General features: G+C 31.5%; 1 protein-coding gene across 1 annotated transcript in view; it reads right to left on the reverse strand.

Moving 5' to 3' along the window:
- Positions 1-6,496: 6,496 nt before the first annotated feature.
- Positions 6,497-23,475, reverse strand: part of LOC136975108 (transcriptional regulator ATRX homolog) — a 162,927-nt gene continuing 145,948 nt past the window's right edge. The window contains exons 24-26 of the mRNA XM_067270115.1: positions 23,255-23,365; positions 9,903-10,010; positions 6,497-7,351 (exon numbers count right to left, since the gene is read on the reverse strand). Coding sequence (XP_067126216.1) covers positions 9,915-10,010; positions 23,255-23,365 — 207 coding nt within the window. The 3' untranslated portion in view covers positions 6,497-7,351; positions 9,903-9,914. The remainder of the gene's footprint in view (positions 7,352-9,902; positions 10,011-23,254; positions 23,366-23,475) is intronic.

Genomic DNA, 23,475 nt, shown 5'->3' on the forward strand with positions numbered 1-23,475 from the left:
GATGATGATAATGCAATCAGACGATAATTTTCAGGATCTGTTTTATCTCCTTTTTTGCAAACCATAAGTAACTTAACCAAATTCCAAGATTCTGGAAAACTTAATGAAGTATAAAAAGAATTAAACAGATCAAGCAAAACTAGTTTTCCTGATGATGGTAATAACTTCAAGAACTTGACAGAAATTAAGTGAAGATTTAAGTTTCATTTTTATTAATAGAAGCTTCCAATTCATAATAAATAAATAAGAGGTCCAAAACTTTATTTTCAGAATTCTGTATTACTGTGGAGGATAAAATATCTATAGTAGTAAATCTCTTGTAGAATGCTGATCAAGTTGAAAAAAATCAATGTTTAACTTATCTAAGATATTTTTTCTTCAAAAATCTTGTATAGTTGACCAGAAGAAATTTTCATTTTGTTTTATAGATAACTGCTGTTCTAAATTTTTAAAATATTTTACTTTTTAGGCTTTCAATAAAATAAAATACATTATTTTGTTTTTCTTATAATTAATTAAATTCACTTCTGTTGATTCTTTTCTAAATTTCATTAAAGCTTTATTTTTTTTTGTTTTAAAATGAACAACTAAGATTGTACCAAGGTTTTTTAAAATTGTATTTTTCCTTATTCTTTTTCATTCTGGATTTAAGAAATTCGTTTATTATTTCTTCTAATTGGAAATATATTTCTTTTCCATTTCCCAATGTAATTGCTGGAATAATTTTAATTTTATTACAAACTTGTAACTGAAATTCCTGATATTTATATTCTATTCTTTGGAATGGTAAGGATTTAGTTCTATGTGCTGGTGTTAAAAGTACGACGCAAAAGAAAAACACGTACACGTGTTGATCAATTAAAATAAATTTAATTTCGCATTAAAAATAGATGGTACAATTTCTTTATGGATTCCCATTGTTCCTCGGTATTCGTATCGTAACCGTAATCCGCGTAGTACAGTACGTTACAAATGCCGCCCGACAATCTTACTTAACTAACGCGCACGAATTTTAATTGGACTTAAACTAATAGGAAGGGATAGAAGGAAAAAAAGGGAAGTAAGAAGGATTATAGGATAGATAGGTACCCAATTCCTTGGCTGTTGTTGGACGCAGATCCTTGTCTCGACCTATAATGCTCGTATGCTCGTACAATGACGGTTTCTTCCAGTGATCGGATTCTCTTCTCGATCTGTTCCTTTTGGCCCTGTTCCGCAGAGCTCGCCAATTTCTCACTCTCGAGGTTCGCAGCCACATGTCTTTCCTCGTTCGTGTCCGGCCAAAGAATGTTCAGTGGAACGTTCCCTTTCCCTCCAGGCTCGTCGCCGTCTATTGTTTTCCCCTACCTCCTGGTGGGCTACGGGTAAGTCCGAGTTCTCGGAAGTTCGAGACAATGAGACAAAGAAAATTGGAAAGAAGGATAGATTTATAGAAATAGAATATAAATTAAACTAAAAACTATACATAAATAAAGGCGTACAGCCACACTGGATTAGTTGAAACACCAAACCTAGCCTTAATTGGAAAATGATCGGCCATATCACAATTTAAAACTTCTATACCTATACACAAATCCATCAACATTTCAGAACAGATTACCAAATCTATCACAGCATTACCAGTATTTGTGATTGAAGTAAAATCTGATTGGCTATCATTCTTCAATCGACCATTTAATATATATAGTTGTAATTCATGCATTTGTTTTAATAATTACAGACCCAACTTATTACATTTATCTTTTGATTCACAACTATTCAATATTAGAGAATTTGGTCCACTATATTCGCTATCTGGTAATTGTGCAATACGAGAATTGAAATCTCCTATGATCAATATATGTGAAGATAAATATTTCCATCTTTCTAGCTGTTTAAATACTTTTCAATACTTCTTTCTGATCTGTGGATGTATACCAACATAATTTTAATTAATTTATTAACCAAAAGATCCATTTTCATATTAGTAATTTGCAACAAAATTAATATATTATTATTGGATTTTTGTTTATGTTTTATAATCCCAATTTCTTTCTTGATTATTAACCCTGACAGTTCCAATTAGTTATTTTTAAATTTAATTTTGCAGAAAAGTTTTTATTGCCTTTGTGTTTTATTTCATTTACATATTGACTTATGTTATTGAACTTTTCAAAGGGGAAAATGACAAAAAATCTTCAACATTCACCAATTGATTCGGCATATATAACAATAAGTGATCTTTTGGTGATTAATTATTAAATAGTCATCACAAAGTTTTACCTGGATACCTTGTTTTTTAGTCGTTATAAAAAGGTGGTAGTAGTTTCTTCCTTTTACAAGAATTTTTAACTAGATCAGAAGCCAATCTGTTGCTATTCACCTAATTCCGTACTTTGTTTAAACTTGTTAAAAGCTGTGAATATTCTATTTCTCAGTTGGTCAGATTTCATCACTATACACACAATACTAATTTTTGAATTAGATATAGAATATGTATACTTTATATCTTCCAATTTGATACATTCTAATTTTAAAATTTTTGAGAAAAAGTTAAATATTTCTTTTTTAGTCAGTTCTTTGGATGTACTTAGATAATTATATAATAGTAATAATTCAATATAAATCAGATTTCTTATTATTTTAATTCTTTTTAAATTTTTAATTTAGTAATTTCTTCATTCATTTTTTCCATTAACTATTTGCAGTTGATTTTTAAAGTCATTTTTTTGTCGTTTTTGTATAACATTAGTCAAATTTCTCTGATTAGAGAACTCAATCAATCTTTCATTACTAGAGGTAATAAGTTTGACAATTTTGTCCATAAATCTGCATTAGTGATGTTTTCGGTATCCGCCATTGATAAATCTTGAGAGAAATTTAAGTTGCTCACTTAATTGAACAGAAGAATCAGATTTTCTTGCTTCAGTAAATTCAGTAATAAATTTTTTATTCAAATCAGAAGAAGATGGTTTATTAGAATGATGTTTTTGTCGATTTGAAGATGGTCTTGCTGGAGATCTTTGCAAAGGACCAGGATTTGGTTCAATCTCAGAAATAAATAGCATTATTAATATGAACTTTGTTATGTTAAATTTGATTAAATTAAACAAAAATAAGACCATTAATTTGATTTCAATCAAAACTTAGCAAGCTGGAAAAAAAAAGTCTCCAGTAACGTTGAAGACTAGAGCACCTCCTCTTTAATATGAAATATAAGTACGGTTGTATTGAATATAAACATACAGAAGACATTTTCAAGCAAAATAATTTATTGCATACTAATGTACAGTACTCTATGCAGTTTTATCCAGTATGAAATCATTATTTCTGTCATTGAAGATGTTTTTTTCATTTTAAATTATCATTTCAATATTTTTTCACATAATTTTTAGTTTTCAATTAATACTGTGTAAATATTGAATTAAAACAATCACTTTCCTATCTGGCATTGATGTCCTATACTGCCCTCTTACTAGCTTCCTAAGTGAAATTATTGATAGTTCAAAAACATACCATTTCTCAACTAATGGTGGTAGTTACAACTAACTGTTGTATTGATGTCATTTAATTAATTGATTAATTTGATTTTTCTGTTGAACACAAAAACTATAGAATATGAACACTTGTGATTTTCTATAATCTGAGAGGTAATTTAATCAAAATATTTTTATTTGATACAATTTTGAAACTTTTTGTAGTGAAATTCTGGTTTTTATACATTTTAGAAGTCAAAAAAAGTAACTTATTTGAATAATTTTTGGAGATATTTTATTCTCATTCATAAAAATATTTAAAACTATTAAATAATTAAAATTACAAGGGTGCAAAAAAATATTTAGAAATTCTTTGGCACATCTTGATGTACTATAGAAAATGTGAGAATAATAATTAAGCAATTTATTTAAAGATATAATAAAATATTAAAAATTTTAAAGAGGAACATATTAGATTTGTAGTTATAATCTCACTTTTATCCAAAATAATCACCATCATTTGATCTGTATACAAATATAACTAAGCTTACAATAAATTACAGTAGACCTCCCTATAACAGGGTAGATACGTTCCATGTTGTACAAGCCACTGAAATACATGGGCCAATCACAGCCCGGCACGTGTGCAGTTTAGGGGCTTATGCTGTTTGAAAGGTTTTCTTCCATAAAATTAACCAACTCTAGACTAATTTGACTCAACATTTCCAAATCATGGATAATTTTTTGGGAATAATCAATATAAACTATGCTATAAACAAAAAATTGTAGGATTACTTGCCGAGTGCACACCATTCGATGACGCCATTGCTTAAGGTTGTTTTCGTCGTGGAGCGGCTCATTGAACGGCGGGCGCGTGTTTCCTGATAAGTTATTTTTCTGCGAAAAATTCGCTGAACTTTGGAGACATCATTAATATAAATATAATTTTTATGGCTGTTAAATAATAAGTGGTTTTTAGTAGGTCCGCTGCTCGTTTAAACTCAACAGTTTGTGCAATGTCCGCTATTGGTCCAGATTCGACCAAGCCTGTCGCAACACGAGTTGGCGATGACATTTTACTGTGTTATACGAGTCTCTTTTAGCGTGTTATACGAACATGATCGCAATTTTTTCACCGTGTTATATGAACCTGTGTTATAGGAGGGTCTACTGTAATTAAAAAATAAAAAGTTTAGAATAAACTAAATGGATAAATGGCATTAACATTTCTTTATGATTTTTAGAAAATATCAAAACAAAAATGTTTATTATTTTTCCACATCTTAACCTATTAACAAAATATTAAAATGTATCCACTGCAAGTTAATTTACCAATTAAAATAAATATTCTGTTTCAAAATAAATCAAAATGAAAGTATTTGTAATCAAATATTTAATGTCTTTCATAGAGTATCATGTTTTAAAGTTTATGTTTGTTATATTTTAATTAAAAAAAAATGAAAAAATAAAAAGTGAAACATGACATTTAATATGACAAATTTTGCAAAATTAAACATCCACAATGTCCACACAATAAAATATGAATACAGACACAGGAATTGGCCTTTATAATATAACAACAAACAGCATTTACATTTTTCCTACAATATCTAAGAAAGAAAATTTTCTTACAAAAGATTAACTAGGATTAACATTTGACCAGAACCTGCAAGAAATAACATTTCCAGTTATTTATAAACTCAAAACAAAAATGTCTCCCCCCATAGATAACAAACTATACATTTAATATTTATTATAATCAGCACAAAATGAATCACTTCACTAAAAAATATTACAAGTGATATTATATTTAAGCAACTCAAATATTAAGTAAACAAAAAAAAAATTCAATATTATTTTTTGATTAAAATAATTTTGATTACAGTGTTTATTTTTGAAAATTAAGAATAAAAAGACTATCAAATAACTTTATAATTAATATTTTTTTGGAGGAAATTAATAGAATTACTCAGATTTTTATCATTCAATGATAATACTTCAATAGAATTTTTAATACTTATCTTAGACAGAAAATTTGGAATGATTGTTATTGACATATTGTTAATGAATTATAAATAAATATAGGTACTTCTCACTTTACGATCGAGATCCGTTTCGATAAGTGAGGAGCTTGCGCTGGGAATATAGGATTGTTGTAAAATTATACAAATTATGCAACAAACTTCAAATTTATTCATAAAAAGACTATTATAGTATGCCATTAGCCTATTATAGTACTATAAGACTATTATAGTACGCTTAGTGCACGTCACCATTTGCCACTGACCAACACTCAAACTGAGAAAGAGAATTTCCTGAATTGCAGGTCGTTAAGCAGATAGGTCGTAAAGTGAGGAGTACTTGTAGTTAACTCTATTTTTCTATTTGTCAATATGAATAAAACTGAAATATATTTATACAACTTAATCTATAGAATTATTTTTTGTTGTTTTGTTATTTAAAATTTCAATTTTAAAATCTATAAACTCTATAATAATGTTGATTAAAATGACTACCTGGTGTCTGCAGAAATTAAAACATTTTTGCCAAGTTATGGCATTTGGAAAAGTTTCTTGTATTCACTATTCTATTGAACTTAAATGTTCAAAAGTAAAAAAGAAATGATGATTATTTTTGTACAATGTATGTTTAAGTATGTTTTAAAAATAAATATGTACACAGAAAAAACATTTATACTTAACTGTACTTATAGAATTGGCACAATTGTTATTTTGATGACAGAATAATATCATATCCCACTTTTCACCTTTTTTTCATATATTTCACACAGTATGCTATATTCGTTTGATTTAATATTTAACTGAATATTAATAAATGAAAATGATCTGAAATTGAAAAACTCTTTCAAGACTTTACACTTAAATATATAATGTACTTTTATAAATATTTTAATGTGTTTGAATACTGTTTAAATTAAATTAAAATTGAAAATATTTTCTATATGCTTTATAAACACCACACTGTCATTCATATACTGATATATTTGCTTAACAAAAAACAGAAACAAAACTTTTTTAAACAAATATATCTATAGGATTAATTTCATTTTCTACAATGAATAAACACTTATCATTGTTTACTTCTTGTCTTTGTAAGGGGAGAACACATCACATTCGTTACAACTGATGATATTCCTTGGTGTTTGTGGAATGGGTGTTTATTTCCCATCACAAATGGATTTCAATCCATTTCTGGAGGAAGTTTTAAGTGCCACAGATGAAAGAACTATACAAACATTTAATTCACGTGAAAAATTTGTCATATTATTCTAATTCCGTTATGGTAACAGATGATGTATGAGATCTTTGTGGCCAGATTTTTGGAACTGGGTTTTCACAGTCTTCTGCTTCAGTAATAACAGGTTCTTGAGTGGAGTCTTGTGGAAATGAATGATTGTGTTGAGACTGATGTGGGTTAGATATTGGAGTTATTGTTACTCTGTTGCCTATGTTGAATTGAGGCACATTTGTATTTCTGGGGGTACTAAAATGAAAAGTAGTCCTGTTGTTGTTGTTGTTTAATAAAATGTTATTTCCAGCCAGTCGAATAGCATGACCTCTCAAAACAGATGATGCGTACGGAGCATTATTTACTGGTAGTCTTTGGCTAGTAGTTGTTATGACAGGTACGCGATTGTTTGAAAGTAACTGAATGTTAATTGTAGTAGGTCCTCGAGGTCCTTGTTGTAGAACATTCTGATTTATTCCCAAAGCTTGTGATTGTCCTTGAGATGATGTGCCTCTGGTTAATGTTATTTTATATGCCTGTGTTCGATTTGCTCTATTCAAATGATTCATTCGATTATTTTGATTCCACGGAGGATTACGAAACCTAATTCCTGCAGCTGCTTGCTGAGCCTGATGTATTTGCGACTGCTGTTTAATAATAAAAATTTAATTAATATACAGAATATAAAATAAATTACTACACTATTTAAAAATAAAAATTTTTATAATTTATAAAAAATTTTACTTTTACCACATTTAAGATTTATGATGTTATATATTAAAATTAGAATTAACTTTTCTTCTTGTAATGAATCCAAAAATGATTACTCTCAAAGATGATTCTGAACTCATTTAAATTCAAATATTTTTGAGATGTGATAGGAAATGCTAATGTTTACAGTCATTGCAGGACTACTACAAACTATGGTAGCTCAACATGGTGACTCTTGGAAAATACTTATCTTGTGTGAAATCTTGAAATATTATACTTTTTATAGGCATGGAAAAAGTCAGAAATTGATATCCATAATCTGCTCTTGTAAATATGTGACAATGATATGATGTATTTGGTAGGGCAGTAAAAAATAGTATGTGGAGTCAGTAAAAAAATGTACAGACTCCAAACTTAAAATAAACAAACTCGTATGCAGAAGTCCAAACTCATCCATATTTTGTATAATGATATTCTGAGCATTCAGAAGAAATTTCCACGGGAAAAAAATTAAGTTTCAAAATTCACACTGTGAGACTTATGGTGCTGTGAGTGGTAAAAAGTACATACCTTTTACAATCTGATTTGTTTGTAATTTTGTTGTAATATCTGCATTTCCGACTGATATCAAAAAAGCAATGTATAATCAAAATAGCTAACATGCATGATGTCTGACTGTTCCTTTCATATGGTTTTGTTATTCCCTGACATTTTCATGAATGTTGCTAGTAGTTAATGCAGTCTTTGCATGTTGTATTTCATAAATAGTTTTAATTGAGAAAAGAGGACATTATAATATATAAAAGAAGAGAAAAGATCCAAGCAAAATTATTCTGGCAACCCTAATTACTTCCATACAAATAACAATGCTACTGTGAAGAGTATGTAAAGAATGGTAAGAGTGATAGGCAAAAATTTATTTCACTTGGCCAAGAAACCTACAAAAGATCCAATTATCCAGTGGCAAAAAAAAAAATGCCTGGGGCCCTCACCAACAGGGGGCCCAAACCAATCTTTTATAAGAAAATATTTCCCCAAAAACTTCCCTTGAAGAAAAACGTCTAAAGTCATCACTGTACATGGGACCTCCTAATTTAAATTAAATAACCAATATATTTTAATTACATATTTTTAAATAATCAATGTTAATTATATATTTTTTTGAATAACTAAATATTTGTTACCATTGAATTATTAAATACATAATACAATGCTAATGAATCCTAACAATTAATTACTATAGAAGAAAAGAAACATATTTCACAGAAACCTATTTAATAAAAACCTAGAGTTATAAAAAAAACCTATTGTCAAGTTCTTTCTAAATGAAAGAACTTGACAATAGGTTTTTTTTTTTATAACTCTAATAGGCTCTGAATATATAAAGTCTGAATTAACAGTTCTTATTATTAGTGTTCTATAGTGTAAATTTTACTAAGTAATCACTTGTCCTATCTTTTTTTACATTCCTCCCGTGACAATTTAGTCATTGTCCTATTCTTTTGACACTGTTTTATAGATAAGTGAACCTGTATACTACAATCAACTGGAAAAAAGATATTACTAGAAACTAGACCAATCCTAACAAAAGAAAATATATACATTTAGTACAAAGCTAAAACTATCAATATTTGCCAGATATAATCATTCACTTTTATAACCACTTAAAAGGGTTTTTTGTACAAATAAACGGAAATGTTATGTCTTTCAAATCTGACATTCACCTAAGCTCAAGAATTACTCAGAAGACCATTTTATTCTCAGATATTTTATTTAAATCTGTCACAATAACAAGATTGTTACAGTGGTTAATTTTAGAGAGTTCCAAATATTGGTGTAAACTGTTAAGGTTTGAAGGGATCGTCAAGAAAGCGGTTTCTTTTTTAAGATTTTTATTAACCGTATATTACATAACAACTCGCCTCAACCAGGTGATCCTCATGTGCAGGTTTCCAAGAGGCATAAACATAAAAAATAAAAATAATTATAAAATTTTAACAAACTATGTCACAGATTGTACCTTTACTGAAGATGGATCGGCAACAACTCCAATCCAAACTGCATTTAAATAAAATATCTGAGAATAAAATAGTCCTCTGAGTAATTCTTGAACTTGGGTGAATGTCAGATTCAAAGGACAGAACATTTTGGTTTATTCATCTAAGAATTTCCTTTTGGGTAGTTATAAAAGTGAAATTATATACAGGAGGGTTTTATTTTCCACAGAATTGATATACACTGATTCATATTTTTATAGCTGGTGAATAGTAGGTTAATCATTATATACACACATAATTTGGACTGTTCACAGATAACAGAATAGTGATTGTAAGTTTTACTTTTTATTATCTTTTAGCTTATCTTGGATAATTGCAGTGGTCCATTATAGCTTTATGAGTCCAGGTAAATTTGAATGATAATTATGTAAAATAATAATTAAAAACTAAAATGTCTTCATATTTTTAAAAATTTTATTTTTAGTGATACCTGAGATCTTATTCATCGCAGAACATGATTTAATTGTTGAACACACACATTTAGGGCCGAGAGATATTCATTTAACTGCACTGGAATGGTCTCATTTCGGATTAAATACTGTTAAAAATTAGATTATTATTAATTCAGTTAAATTTAAAAATATAAATTCAAGAAATATTTAAAGTAAAGTAAATTCCAAAATTTTAAAAATAATAATAATAAATCACAGAAAAAATTCTTCTTCATGGAAAAATAAGACATCCCCTGAAAATAAGACCTAGTGCATCTTTGAAAGCAAAAATTAATATAAGATGCTGTCTTATTTTCGGAGAAACAGGGTATATGTTTTCTAAACTCTTAAAAAAACCAAATGAAGTAAATCTGATTCTCCTGCACCTAGTCAAAAAACAAAAATGATATCTTTGGAATGTAGACTTAACATTATCGAGATTTTGATAGTAGAATAAAAATTTGTGAACTGGCAAAGAAGTTTATTCTTACTGTAGATTCTGGTAACTCAATCATAAAACATAAAGAATTCTTGATGTGGTGAAAAAATACTCAATCCTTGAACTCAAGTATAATTCATAAACATTATGGTATTATTGCTGAGAGGAAACAATGCTGAAATTATGGTGTGATAAATAAAACTGAAGAGTTGTCCAGTCGATCAGAACATGGTGCTATCAAGTTATGCTAATTTTTGAGAGGTTGAAAGAAGCTGGCGAGGCGGGGAAGATGAAAACTTTATAGTTAGTAATGGTTGGTTCAACCAATTTAAAACTCACTGTGATTGGCACAGCATCGCAGAGAGTGGAGAGGTGGCAAATGACAATAAAGAAGCTGTGTCTTCTTTTCCTGTGACACTCAAGATTATGATAGAAGATACCTAAAAGAACTTTTATCACACGTGAAGAAAAAAACTTTCCAGACTTTAAGGTTTCTAAAGATCGATTGACAGAGATGTTTTAACTTGCAGTCACCAGCTGCATTCTTCCAACCCTCTCTAAATTTACCACTACGAAAACCCAAGAGCTGTAAAAAATATATCTAAAGTTGGCTTACCAGTGATTTGGAAGTCAAATCATCAAATCATAGAGCTTGGATGACAGCTTCCATTTTTGAGGGCTGATTTGGGCACCACTTCATGCCTAAAGTTGAACATTATTGCAAGTTTAAACAGATTCAATTTAAAGTGATGCTTCTCATTGACAATGCACTTGGTCACCCTCCTGCCACCCTAATTGATTTTGACCCATATCTGAAAAATGTGTTTTGCCTCCAAACCCAACCAGCTTGCTTCAACCTGATGAACCAGGAAGTCGCCAAAACATTCAAGACTTATTACTCGAGGTATTCATTTGCACATCTGAATGAGGCAAAACAGTTAGGTACCTGTTAGACTTTTAGAAACAGTTCAATGTTTTAGATGCTGTAATAATCATTGGAAAATCTTGGGATAAAATTTCCAAAAAACATTGAATAGTTTCTGAAAGAAGCTTTGTCCATTTTTCATTTCAAAAACAAGATGAAAACAATACTAGAATCTGATCACGTCGCTCATGTAATAAAAGTTGTTCATCTTGCCAAGCAATTGGATTTGGAAGTCAATGGTGATGATGTCAATGAGCTGTTGAATTCACACAGGGTACGTTAATGAAGTCAAACGAGTTAAACGTGTTAGTAATGAATCGGTCAAAAAGTAGTAGTGTCACTGGGTGCACATACTCTGTAGTGATGATGTTTCGAACAAAACTCCAATGAAGTTCATGAAAAAAAGAGTTAACAACATAAATAGTTTAATAAAAAGTAAAAATACATTACTGATGGATACTAGTCCAATCTTCTCTGCTTGCCATGTCCAATCACCAGGAACAACTATTTCCATTGTAGAGACAACCTTTCTTTAGAGGCTATGCCTCTGCACAAATATGCAAAACAGTTTAAAATGTCTGCAGGTGACAGTCCCAACACAACTAAAAATATAATATTTCTTTGTAAAAAGGGCTGACAGAATTAGTTTAATAAAAAGTCTCTAAAGCCTCTAAAGAAAGGTTGTTTCTGCAATGGAAATAGTTGTTCCTGGTGATTGGACATGGCAAGCAGAGAAGATTGGACTAGTATCCATCAGTAATGTATTTTTACTTTTTATTAAACTGTAATTCTGCCAGCCCTTTTTACAAAGAAATACAAAGTTAACAACATAAATTAAGAAAATGGTGCCCGGTGATATCGATGTTTCTAAATCTACTAGAGTGTTTAAATTGTGGATTAAAAGGTGAAATAATAGAAATAACTGTCCACCTGAAGCAATCTAAGAAAAATATTTCAAATAAGGCTGCACTAACAACATTCATATCTTCAATTTTAAAAACAGTCATTTTGTTATAAACAAATCAGTTGAAAAGTTAATGAAATAAGAATAACAATGACATCATTCTTGTTTAACTCGTTCGACTTACGAATGTACAACTCACAATTGTCAGGAGCTAACAATTGATGAGCTCAAAGAGAAGCATAAATGAAATGTCATTGAAGTATCCAACACTTCAAACCCAATTCCACTAGAAAAGCACATGACAATTGCAAGCTTGACAGAAGGTCTCAGCTCAATTGAAAAGGGCTTAAAAATTTTAGAAAACAGACTCCAATGAAGAATGCATTATAGCTGCAAAGCAAGGAATAAAAAATTATTAGCTTTTTATGAAGTTCTGCATGAAAAAAAGAATGCATTGGGTCATCAGATGATTTCATGAAGCCATTGATATATATTAATAAAGAACTGCAGTTTTATTAAATATTTTTCTTCTAGTGTTTTTGTTAGTCTTTGGTCCCAATTAAACAAAATTTATATGCAAAATTGTACCCCAACTTATGCGAATTCGACTTAAGCATTTTTCATCGGACCCACCTATGGCGTAACTTCAAGGTATACTTATTACAAAATGGAGTATTAAAAAACAAAATTTAATTACAATATTATAAATGAATGGGCTCTGATAATCAAAATTGCAAGTTAGAAAAAGCTAGTGAAATATTCTGTTTTTATTCATTCATCTTGAAATTATAATGAGAAAAATATTTTAGCATTTACTTCTTAATATGTATGATTATTATAAATAAAGTAACTCAACTAAATTATTTTCTAATTAAAGTTTCCATTTAAATATTTTTATTCCAAACTTTTTTAAAAGTGATCAGCTTACGTTTAGGATTATCTTACAAAATAAATTATCCAAACAAAACAGCAGAAAAATTTATTTTTAAAAAAACATGTTAACAAGGTTGAATGACTGTTACAATTATAGTTTGAAAAAAATTTGGAAAAAACTCTTGCTCACGATTATACTTGGATTAAAAGCAGTTACATAAATTATAATTATGAAAAAAATAATATAGTGCAAACTTTCAGTATAACTTCAGACCTACCTTTTGTTCTGAACTGATGCTAGCTAGTGCAGCTTGAGGTTAAGTCTTGTCAAAATTGTAATTTTTGGCAAGTAAAAAAAAAAAAACAAAGGGCAGAAGTTTCACTAAACCATTCATCTGAGGTAAAAGAATGCAGTTTTCATCTATCAAGTATCTTGATGTAGTGTGACAAAGTCATGTGTATCTTCTGGTTCTGGATGTACTCTTGGTAAATCTTAAGGATCTGCAACCTAATTTTCTTCTTTAGATTTTTATTATGATTATTGATGAATGAAGATTACTTACATTGTCCTAATTTGATGGCATAAAGAACTTTGCAAAAAATCAAAGAATAAGCTGTAAAGCTTGCAGTTTACCAAGTGCCTTTGTTGTTATTGGTGCCAAATCACACGGTGAGCATGACCTTCTTTGGATGAAGACTGGCCTTTGGAGTTTTTAATGGTAGTTCATTTTTTTACCCCATGATCATTTTCAACTGATGTTATAAATGATCCACTTTTCATCACCTGTCACTAAACGCTTCAGAAAAGGGTGATTTTCATTTTGTCTTTCAAGAGAATCACAAATGGAGATATGATCCAGTAAGTTCTTTTCCATTACGACATTTGGATACCTCACCCTCACAACTTAACAATTCATGTATCCAAGCTTGACATGACTTCACTATGTTTGCAATCTCTCAAGTTTGTGTAATGAGGGTTTTCATCCAATAATGCTTTGATCTGGTCCTCTTCAATAATGGGAGGTCTTCCTGAGTGGGGAGCATCTTCAAGGCTGAAATTACCTGCTTTTAATTTTGCAAACTTTTGAACAGTTGATTCTGCTACAGCAGAATCAACTGTTCAAAAGTTTGCAAAATGTTCAAAAGTTTGCAAACAGTTGATTCTGCTACAGCACTCCCACCATAAACATCACATATTTTTTTGCTGTTTGTACTGTACATCATTTTTGCCTTTATGATAGAAAAAAAGAAACAAGTGTCGATAATGCACGTTGTTCACATCCATTTTTGCAACGAAACAAATTAAACAATATTTGAATAATCTTAATAGTTTTTTTTGTAACCACGTGCGTCTCAAGGTCATTTATCGTAATATTCATTGGTTTGTACAATTCTAATCATTTTTGTGTCAATCGGTCTCTCAACCATTGGCTATCAAAAATCACTATAAACTTTCCGAACAACCCAATACATTCATTTAAATATCATTGAGCATTGACAGCAAAACTTAATTTTCTGATTAAGGTTTGATTCAATCCTTTCAGACCTACTGCAATCCAAACTTAAACTTTGCCTTCAGATTTCTTTTTCTTGGAAACATTACATTGGTAGGAGTAGAGGAGGTATTACTGGTGTAAAATTCACCATTACCATTAAGTATAAGATGATGAAATAAAATTAATCATCCAAAATGAAGAATTTTTGCAATAACCTTCCACACTTCATCTATGCCTAGAATTCTCTCCTCCTTTTGAATATTTAATGTGTGTTTTTGTTTTCAAAGTCTCATGGAGGCAACTACATAAAATTTTCGGTTTCATGGCTACAGATTGAATTAAAACCCTTGTCAAATGTCCTCTTCAATCCTTTCAATTTGGTTTTTGTTAGGAAAAGTAAAAATTCTTTCTTCTCTGTGGTGGTAATTCACTCTTGAAATATTGGAGAATGTAATATATAGTACATTTTCAAAACAGTTACACATTAAATAAAACATTAGGAAAAAGTTTAAAAGGTATACACTTTTAGGCATAAAGCATCTTTCATTGCAATTTTGAAAGATGCAGAAAATTTAATACAGAAAAGATTGTAGAATGTTTTACAACATTTCAAATAATAGCACGTGCAAATATAATTAAAAATATTGGCTGTAAGGCTAGAGCTTGAGATATTTTGTATGGATTTTTTTCTGGATACCTATTATATAAATCTTTTGTCTTTGGTGGGAGATATGTTGAAATGATATCTTTTTGATGAACTCTGACAGCATATTATTTCAATTTAACTTTGATAAATGCTTTCTGATCTTATTTGCCTAGTAGCAATTCAAGTGAAGAATTTATTTCCCAAGCAAAATACTTAAATCGTTTAGGTAATCCCAAAACAGCTCTTGGTATTTTTTAAATGTCTTTTTTAATTTAGGTAAGAGGACTGAAAATAATCCAGTCATCTTGCCCAATGTAGAAAAATGTCTTCTTTAATGCAGAGCTAGGCATTTTTCTACTTTGTTTTCTGTATAAATTAAGATTTTTGTGCATTTGTAGGAATGATATTCACTTTTCAATTGACATTGCAAATGTAGCCAAAATTAGTCACAAACATTTATGTCAAGTGACATTTTTTTTTTGTCACTTCTGTAGCTCTGCTCATAAGACTTCTTTGCATTTCATTTCTAAGTGAGCAGCCTTTTGGAAGACTTGTTCATCTGGGTTTATCTTTTTGAGATCAGATAATGTCTGCCTCTTTCCCTTAACACATTAACTGCCATCCGACACGCTGGCTGACATACTAATTAGGGCTGCACAGAGCCATCCGACAGCTTGTCGTCATATAACCAATGTAGTTTCACTCAAGGTTAAATTATCCTGGCTTCGTAAGACATTCTTTTACAACCTAGTGGTGGCCTCTTATGGACATCTATGAAGTTGGTTTCAACTGCTGGCCTCATGAAGTGGTTCGAAGGCCAGTGGTTGTAAGGTTTTTTTTAAATAAAAAACTATTTTATATCTGATAGTGTTTTTTTAATAGTTAAAAAAAGAAAAAATATCGAAAACTAGTTTATATGTAACAAAAGAGAATAATTAAAGTAATTAATATTAAATATTACATAGCCCATGATCTTATAGTCTCCGGTTTGAGGCCATACGACGGCCAGTCATCGTTGATGTATTTTTTTTATCTTCACGCTACTGACTGTTATATAACAACCCTTCTATTTGTATTATAATAAAATATTAAATATCAAATTTCTCATTGTGGCCTGTAAAGACGCAAAATATCATATGTGGTGATTTCTTATAACCGCGAACGAATCAAAAACAGGGCGAGGCAAAGGCAACAAGAACATTTATTAACTCACATACATCCGACTTGGATCTTACACGGAAAAGACGCCTCCTATCGTGAACAATTGACAAACGGAAGTGTACATTGACCAGACAATAAACAAAAACTTAGCTTGTATATACGTAACTCGATCCCGAGTGGTTCTTTGACGGTCGGACACACAAAATAAGCGGATAGCGACTGACTAAAGCGCGGTTTACAATGACTAATATGATTAACCTTAACACTCCTCCTTAATCATATTACAGCGTAACTTTTCGAATATTACACGATTCAAAGGTTTTGTTAATATGTCAGCAAGCTGATCGACGCTTTTAATATGCTGCAGTTCAACGGTCGTGCCAATATGCTGCTGAATAAATTTTCTCTGAATCTCAATATGCTTTTTACCCTTAGTTATCTTTCCTTGGTGAGCGTTTTTAAGCATGTGAATTGCCAACTGATTGTCGACAAATAACGGGGTGGGTTTATCATTCTTTAATAATCTCAGTTCAATTTCTATTCTTCGTACCCAGCAGATATCGTCAATAGATGAAACTGCTGCACGGTACTCGGCCTCAGCTGTTGAGTTTGCCACGAGACGCTGCTTTCTTGAATACCATACAATTGGACCTCCTCTCATGATAAGAACTCCACTTGTGGAATGTAGACTATTGGCGTCTCCTCCGTAATCCGCATCTGTATATGCTATCAATTTCGGATCTTGGCTAAAAAAATATTCCAAGATGTGTAGTTCCTCTTAAATACTGAAAAATTCTTTTAATCATCTTCCAGTGACTTTTCATGGGTCGATTACTGAATCTGCTAAGATAATTGATGGCGTAGCTTATATCTGGGCGGGAAATTGTTGCTAAATAAAGTAAGCTTCCGACGGCTTCGAGGTAACGATTTTGTTTTTCTAGTGGCTGGTCATTGACAAGATTTTCAGAATTCATTTTCATTCCTGGCTCTATCGGTGTATTCACGGCGTTCACTTGATCATACCCAAATCGTTTTAATATTCGTTCTGTGTAATCAGGTTGACTCACAAAAATTCCCTCAGACGACACTTTGATCTTCATACCTAAGTATGTCATGTGTGATTGTAAAGTCCTTTTATAAGTAATTTCAAACTTGTCATTCAGTAACTTCAGAATCTTGAAAATGTCCTTCTCATTTTGGGCGGCAATGAACCCGTCGTCTACAACTAATATTATTATCACACTTCTGTCGTTGTTATAATAAACGCACGGATCGTCGTCGGTATTAGCGAATCCTATCGTGAGAAAAAAGTCAGAAATTTTGTCGTTCCAGTCTTTGGCGGCTTGCTTTAAACCGTACAGACTCTTTTCAAGCTTGCAAACTTTTTCTGTCCCATCAGAGAATCCTTCCGGCTGGTTCATATATATCTCTTCTTTGAGATTGGCATGTAGGTAAGCTGTCTTGACATCAAAAACGGTTACTTTCATTTTACTGGATGCTGCGTGACTGAGCACGAGTCTGATAGATGCATGTCTGGCTACGGGACTGAAGGTGTCTGAATAATCGATGCCTTGTCTTTGTTCGAATCCTCTCACAACAAGTCTGGCTTTCATCCTGCCGTCCTGCTTACGACGTAACACCCATCTGCATGTAAGAGGTTTTGCATATTTTGGAGGTTCCACCAAGCTCCAAGTCTTCAGTTTGATCAGGCTGTCGTACTCATTCTGCATAGCCTTATACCATTCTCTGTCCTTCAAAGCCTCCTTAACTGAAATATCCTCGGTTTCTCCTATCATGGCATAGTTGTGAATAAGTCCCATCTCATAATCGTTAAATCTGGTTGGAGCCTTTAGTTTTCGGCGATCTCGTAAACTTCGTTGAGTTTCCTCTGGCGGTTGTGGTCTTTCATCGGTTTCTTCTAGAGTGATGTATCGTGAATGATTCTGTGAACATCTATCATCCGAATCCTCCACGGTTTCGTCTTCAGTTTCAGGCTCTTCTATCTTCTCTCCTGTTCCTTTTTCTTTTATGCAGGTCTCGACTTCGGCAGTGCTTCCTTTAGTTTCAGACTTTTCATTGAAAATCACATTGTCAGAGCAGACGACCTCCTTTTCATCTGGTAAGTAGATTCTATAACAGGGTGAATCGAGATCATATGAGATGAAGATTCCTTTCATAGACTTTCTCTCCATCTTTCTCCTTTTATGATCTTCAATCAACACATAACATTCACAGCCAAAGCTTTTTAATTTTGAGATGTTTACCATACGTCCAAACCAAAGTTCGGCAGGACTTTTGTCATCTACAGAGCTCTTTCCTGTTTGATTAATGGTGAATACAGCGTAGTTAATAGCTTCAGCCCAAAGATTCTCGCTTAAATTTCTGGCATGTAAAACAGATCGAGCTGACTCTACTATGGTGCGCATCTCCCTTTCTATTCGTCCATTCTGCTGCGGTGTATATGTGTTTGTTCTGGTATGTAAAACTCCAAGCTCCTCCAATAACTCTCTGGTAGTCGAATTTTTGATTTCTGTCCCGTTGTCAGACCTTAGGCTTTTCACTTTTCTTCCAAATTGATTTTCAACTAGTTTCATGTATTTATCCAATGCTGCAGGGGCTTCGTCCTTGGTTCGTAAAAAATAAACAGTTCTAAAATGAGAAAAGTCGTCCTTGAATAAGAGAAAATATCTTGCCTTTCCCAGAGATAAGGTATCCATTTCACCTAAGTCAACATGTATCAGATCCAATACTTCCTTCGCTACCTTGTTATTTCTTGGGTGAGAGATATGATGTTGTTTGCCGTAGACACAGCCAATACAAACGTTGTTGTCCCAGTCATCAATATATCTTATATTGTTTCTGTCCAAAATACTCTTGCAGTACTTCACATTCTGATGTGCCAGTCTTTCGTGCCAGACTTTGATTGAGTTGGCCACCATACACATTCCTGTGACCTCTCTGCGGAACATCATTTGATATAATCCTTCGAGTCGTTGTGCTACTGCTATTTGCTCCTTTCCATCGGCCGTTTCGATAACTGATGTGTTGGCATTGGCAGTCTGAATAAACCCTTTATCCAACATTTGGGTAACCGAAAATAGATTGAATGATATATTAGGAACATATAAAACGTCTTTCACGGTTGCTGGATACCATTCCCTTCCATTAAAGGCCTCGAGTTCGACGTCACCTACTCCGATTCCATTGATTTCTGTGTTGTTCCCGAGTATCACTTTCGTATGCTCCTCCAGCGCTTTGTAGTTTGTCAGCCATTCCTTCCTGAAGGTCATGTGCTGTGTAGCAGCACTATCCTGATACCAAATATCCTGTCGGTTTCGTCTTGAGTTCTTGTCATTTATTTTCGTAGACGTCAATCCTACAGTGACAAGAGCTCGTCGTTGTCCTTTGGTCTTATCTCCTTTGTCTGATTCGTCTGACTTCTCATTTTTACATTCCCTTGCAAAATAGCCCTTTTGATTGCAGTTGTTACAATTGTAGGTTTTCCTGCAGTATTCAAAATATTTCTGACACGGCTTATTCTTGCAATATTTCTTTATATGTCCCTTTTGTCCACATCTAAAACATTCGACTCCTGAATTTTTCTGCTGACTTCTGTCCTTGTTACCTTGCGTTTTCTGTTTTGAAATGAGGGCATTCTGTGCGATTGGTTCCTTCTTGTCGTCTTCCTTCAGTCTGTCTTCTTCCAGTCGAAGTCGCTCAATTAAAGTGTCGATGTTCTTGTCTGTTGGATTAGCGTTATCCCATGACGTCCTGAAGTGATGTAGTTTCGGCGGCAGTATTCCGAGCATTCTTGTTATAATCCAGCTTTCCTTAATTGTTTCTCCTTCAGCTTTTAAGTCTTCTGCATATTGTTGAACTGATAAGCAATTCTCCACTACAGACTTACTTGAATCATACTTATAATTAAAAAAATTTCTCTGTAGTCCTTCAATTGTGAGATCGGACCTTTTACCATACAAGGTTTCTAATTTGTGTATCATACTATACGCAGAGGTGCAATTTGCAATTTTCTTTGCGATATTACTGCTCACATTTAAACCTATACAAGTTTGAGCGTCTAAATCCTTTTTAATCCACGCTGCGACATCTGCCGCATTATTCGCATCTTCAGGTTTAAGAATGATTCCGTTCGCAACGTCGTACAAGTCCTTCGATCTCAACGTAAGATTTAGCTTAAACTTCCATGAGATATAATTAATATTTCCCTGCGAGTCTTCTGACAAAGTTTCCATTTGAGATTTCACGATATCCATATTGACAGAGAGCACTGACGAGGTTGACCGACGAATGAAGCTCGTCAAAGATGGTGATTGCGGACGATGAACGAAGTTGTGGCTGACACGTGTCTCGACGCAACTTGCGGTTCTCAATTTATGCAATTTCCTTTCTTTCAGACAAATTTGACTGTTGAGATTCGTTCACGGGACCTGGGCCCATAACCTGTAGTGATTTCTTATAACCGCGAACGAATCAAAAACAGGACGAGGCAAAGGCAACAAGAACATTTATTAACTCACATACATCCGACTTGGATCTTACACGAAAAAGACGCCTCCTATCGTGAACAATTGACAAACGGAAGTGTACATTGACCAGACAATAAACAAAAACTTAGCTTGTATATACGTAACTCGATACCGAGTGGTTCTTTGACGGTCGGACACACAAAATAAGCGGATAGCGACTGACTAAAGCGCAGTTTACAATGACTAATATGATTAACCTTAACATCATATTACAGTTGGTTTGAAAAAATGCAAAATATATTACAGCCAGCAGTTAACATGTTAAGAGTTTGTAGTTTTTCTTTTTTCATACAGTCCAAACTCCTAAAGAAACTTTATGTAAAATGCACAATGAACTGTTGGGTTGCAATGTATTAGGTTTTTTTGTTCCTACTTGTTCAATCTAAATCAACAATCTAGCTTTCAATATGTTTCTATAATCAATATGGTCATTAAATTGAAGTAGCCCACCAGTAGACAAGTGGACAAAACCAGTGAATACTGGTAATTAGCTGTGGGTTCACTCCTCACTAATGAGCAGGCTACACGGAATTTTCCGATTTTCTTCCTGTTTGTAACAGTTAAATTGAGGCCAGTTTCTCATAGAAAATCCTCTTGGCAGGTCACCCGTGTGTTGTGTTGTTGTAGCCCATCAAAACCAAACTAAACCAAACATTAAACTAACATTCCAATTTATATTTCTATATTATATAATCTAACATTTTGGTATTTTATCTAAGTTAGACCCATATTCATATTTATACTAACCTTATTAATTATTAATAATCTATAAAAGTTAGGCTGCGATAATTACAAATATGCACATAACAAAAGATATTATCTATTAGCCATCCATACCCATATGAATCCATTCCAATAAATATATAAAAAATAGCAATTTATGCAAAAAGATTCAATCATGACTTACTTTTGAAATTCAATAAGTATTCATATAACAAAAAAAAAAAAATTGTTAATGATTGTTCTAATCATTGAAAATAGCTTAATTTTTAAAATTTCTTAAAAATATGCATGTGTAATTATTATACACTGCTAACTATACTGACAGTTTTATAGTGCTATAAACATTTCAATAATTTCAATTAATTATTCTTAAGTACTGAAAAAATAATTTTTTATGTCAGGAAAAAGTTATTAAAAATATCAATAAATAATTTATTCACACATTAATTAATTTGTTTTCTCTACACGCAAGAATACCACGATTTTCACCATGTGATGATTATGAATTACGAGTCAAAGATCTTGACTAGTTTAGTTTAATTTTAAAAAACTTGTTTTTTTGTTTTATCATAATTTTTAAATTACTTCTAATTATTTAATTCTTCTTATAACAATTTTCTAATCTAAAGAAACATTTCAAAGAAAATGATAGCTGTATACAACTATACAGCTATCAATTGAAGATTACTTCAATTGATCAAAACTAACTCAACCATTAATTATACTTATTTATAACACAATTTCTTGGAAAAAAAACTTTTAATTGTAGTTATAATTATTTTAATGCTTTAAAGTTTTAGCTTAGAGCCATCTATTAATTATGTATAAGGTTTTTTTGAACCATCTCTGACCCCTTCTCTCCCTGTTCTGTACAAATGTACTTTTGGCAAACCTCATCTCCCTTTAATTACGTATACTAGTATCAGTTCATAGACCACCCGATATTGACAAAATGATTTAAAAAGTTCTGCAAATATTTTCTGATAGTTTAATTCACAAGATTACTAAGTAGGTTTATAAGAACAAATTCATACACCACTAATACCATTAAAAAAAGTCCATGCAGACAATGCCTCAACTCTCTTCCTCTTCATCATGTACATAATGTAATTTTTGTGACTCCTTTTACTTAAAATTTACAAGTAATAAATGGACTACCCCATTCTTTAACAGATTTTTTCAATGGTCTTGGTAATATTATTAAAATAAAAAAGAACTCAACAAATTGTATTTAAATAAAAATTAAAAAGTAATATACAGATTACTTCAGTTAATTTAATTAAGTTGTATTATTTTCTTCTACATTTCATAACATTTCCATTATAATAATTCAACTGGCTAAATATTTCCAAGCTACTGACTAAAGTTTCTGTATCTTGCTTATTAATTGTAGTTTTACATTCAACTTTTTCATAATTTCCATTTCCTGCTATTTCCATATTGTCATTAGGAATTCAAATTCAAACTATTACATTAATTTAAAGAATCTTAAGTTTTTATATTTAATATTTAAAGAAAAAAGCTTAAATTAGACATTCTTTAAGTTAACATAATAATAAAAGTTGAAATTAATTTTGAAGGCTGATTTGAAAATTTATTTATCATTAAGTTAAACCAATTAATATGAAAAAACTTACTTGTTGTTTTCGACGAAAACCAATTACACGACATTGTTGGTAATGATTTCTAAGCACCACCAGAGCACTTAATATAGCAGTATTCATCTCACTTGGAGCCATATTAGGTTTCTAAAAATAATGAATTATTATAAACAACTTTTAAAAAATAACTATAAACAATGTGTCTAAATTACAAGTGAACAGTCATGATGTTCTAATTATAAACTGAATATAGTCAA

Source organism: Centruroides vittatus, unplaced genomic scaffold, assembly GCF_030686945.1.
Source record: "Centruroides vittatus isolate TY-2023 unplaced genomic scaffold, ASM3068694v2 contig_364, whole genome shotgun sequence".
NCBI classification, from domain to species: domain Eukaryota; kingdom Metazoa; phylum Arthropoda; class Arachnida; order Scorpiones; family Buthidae; genus Centruroides; species Centruroides vittatus.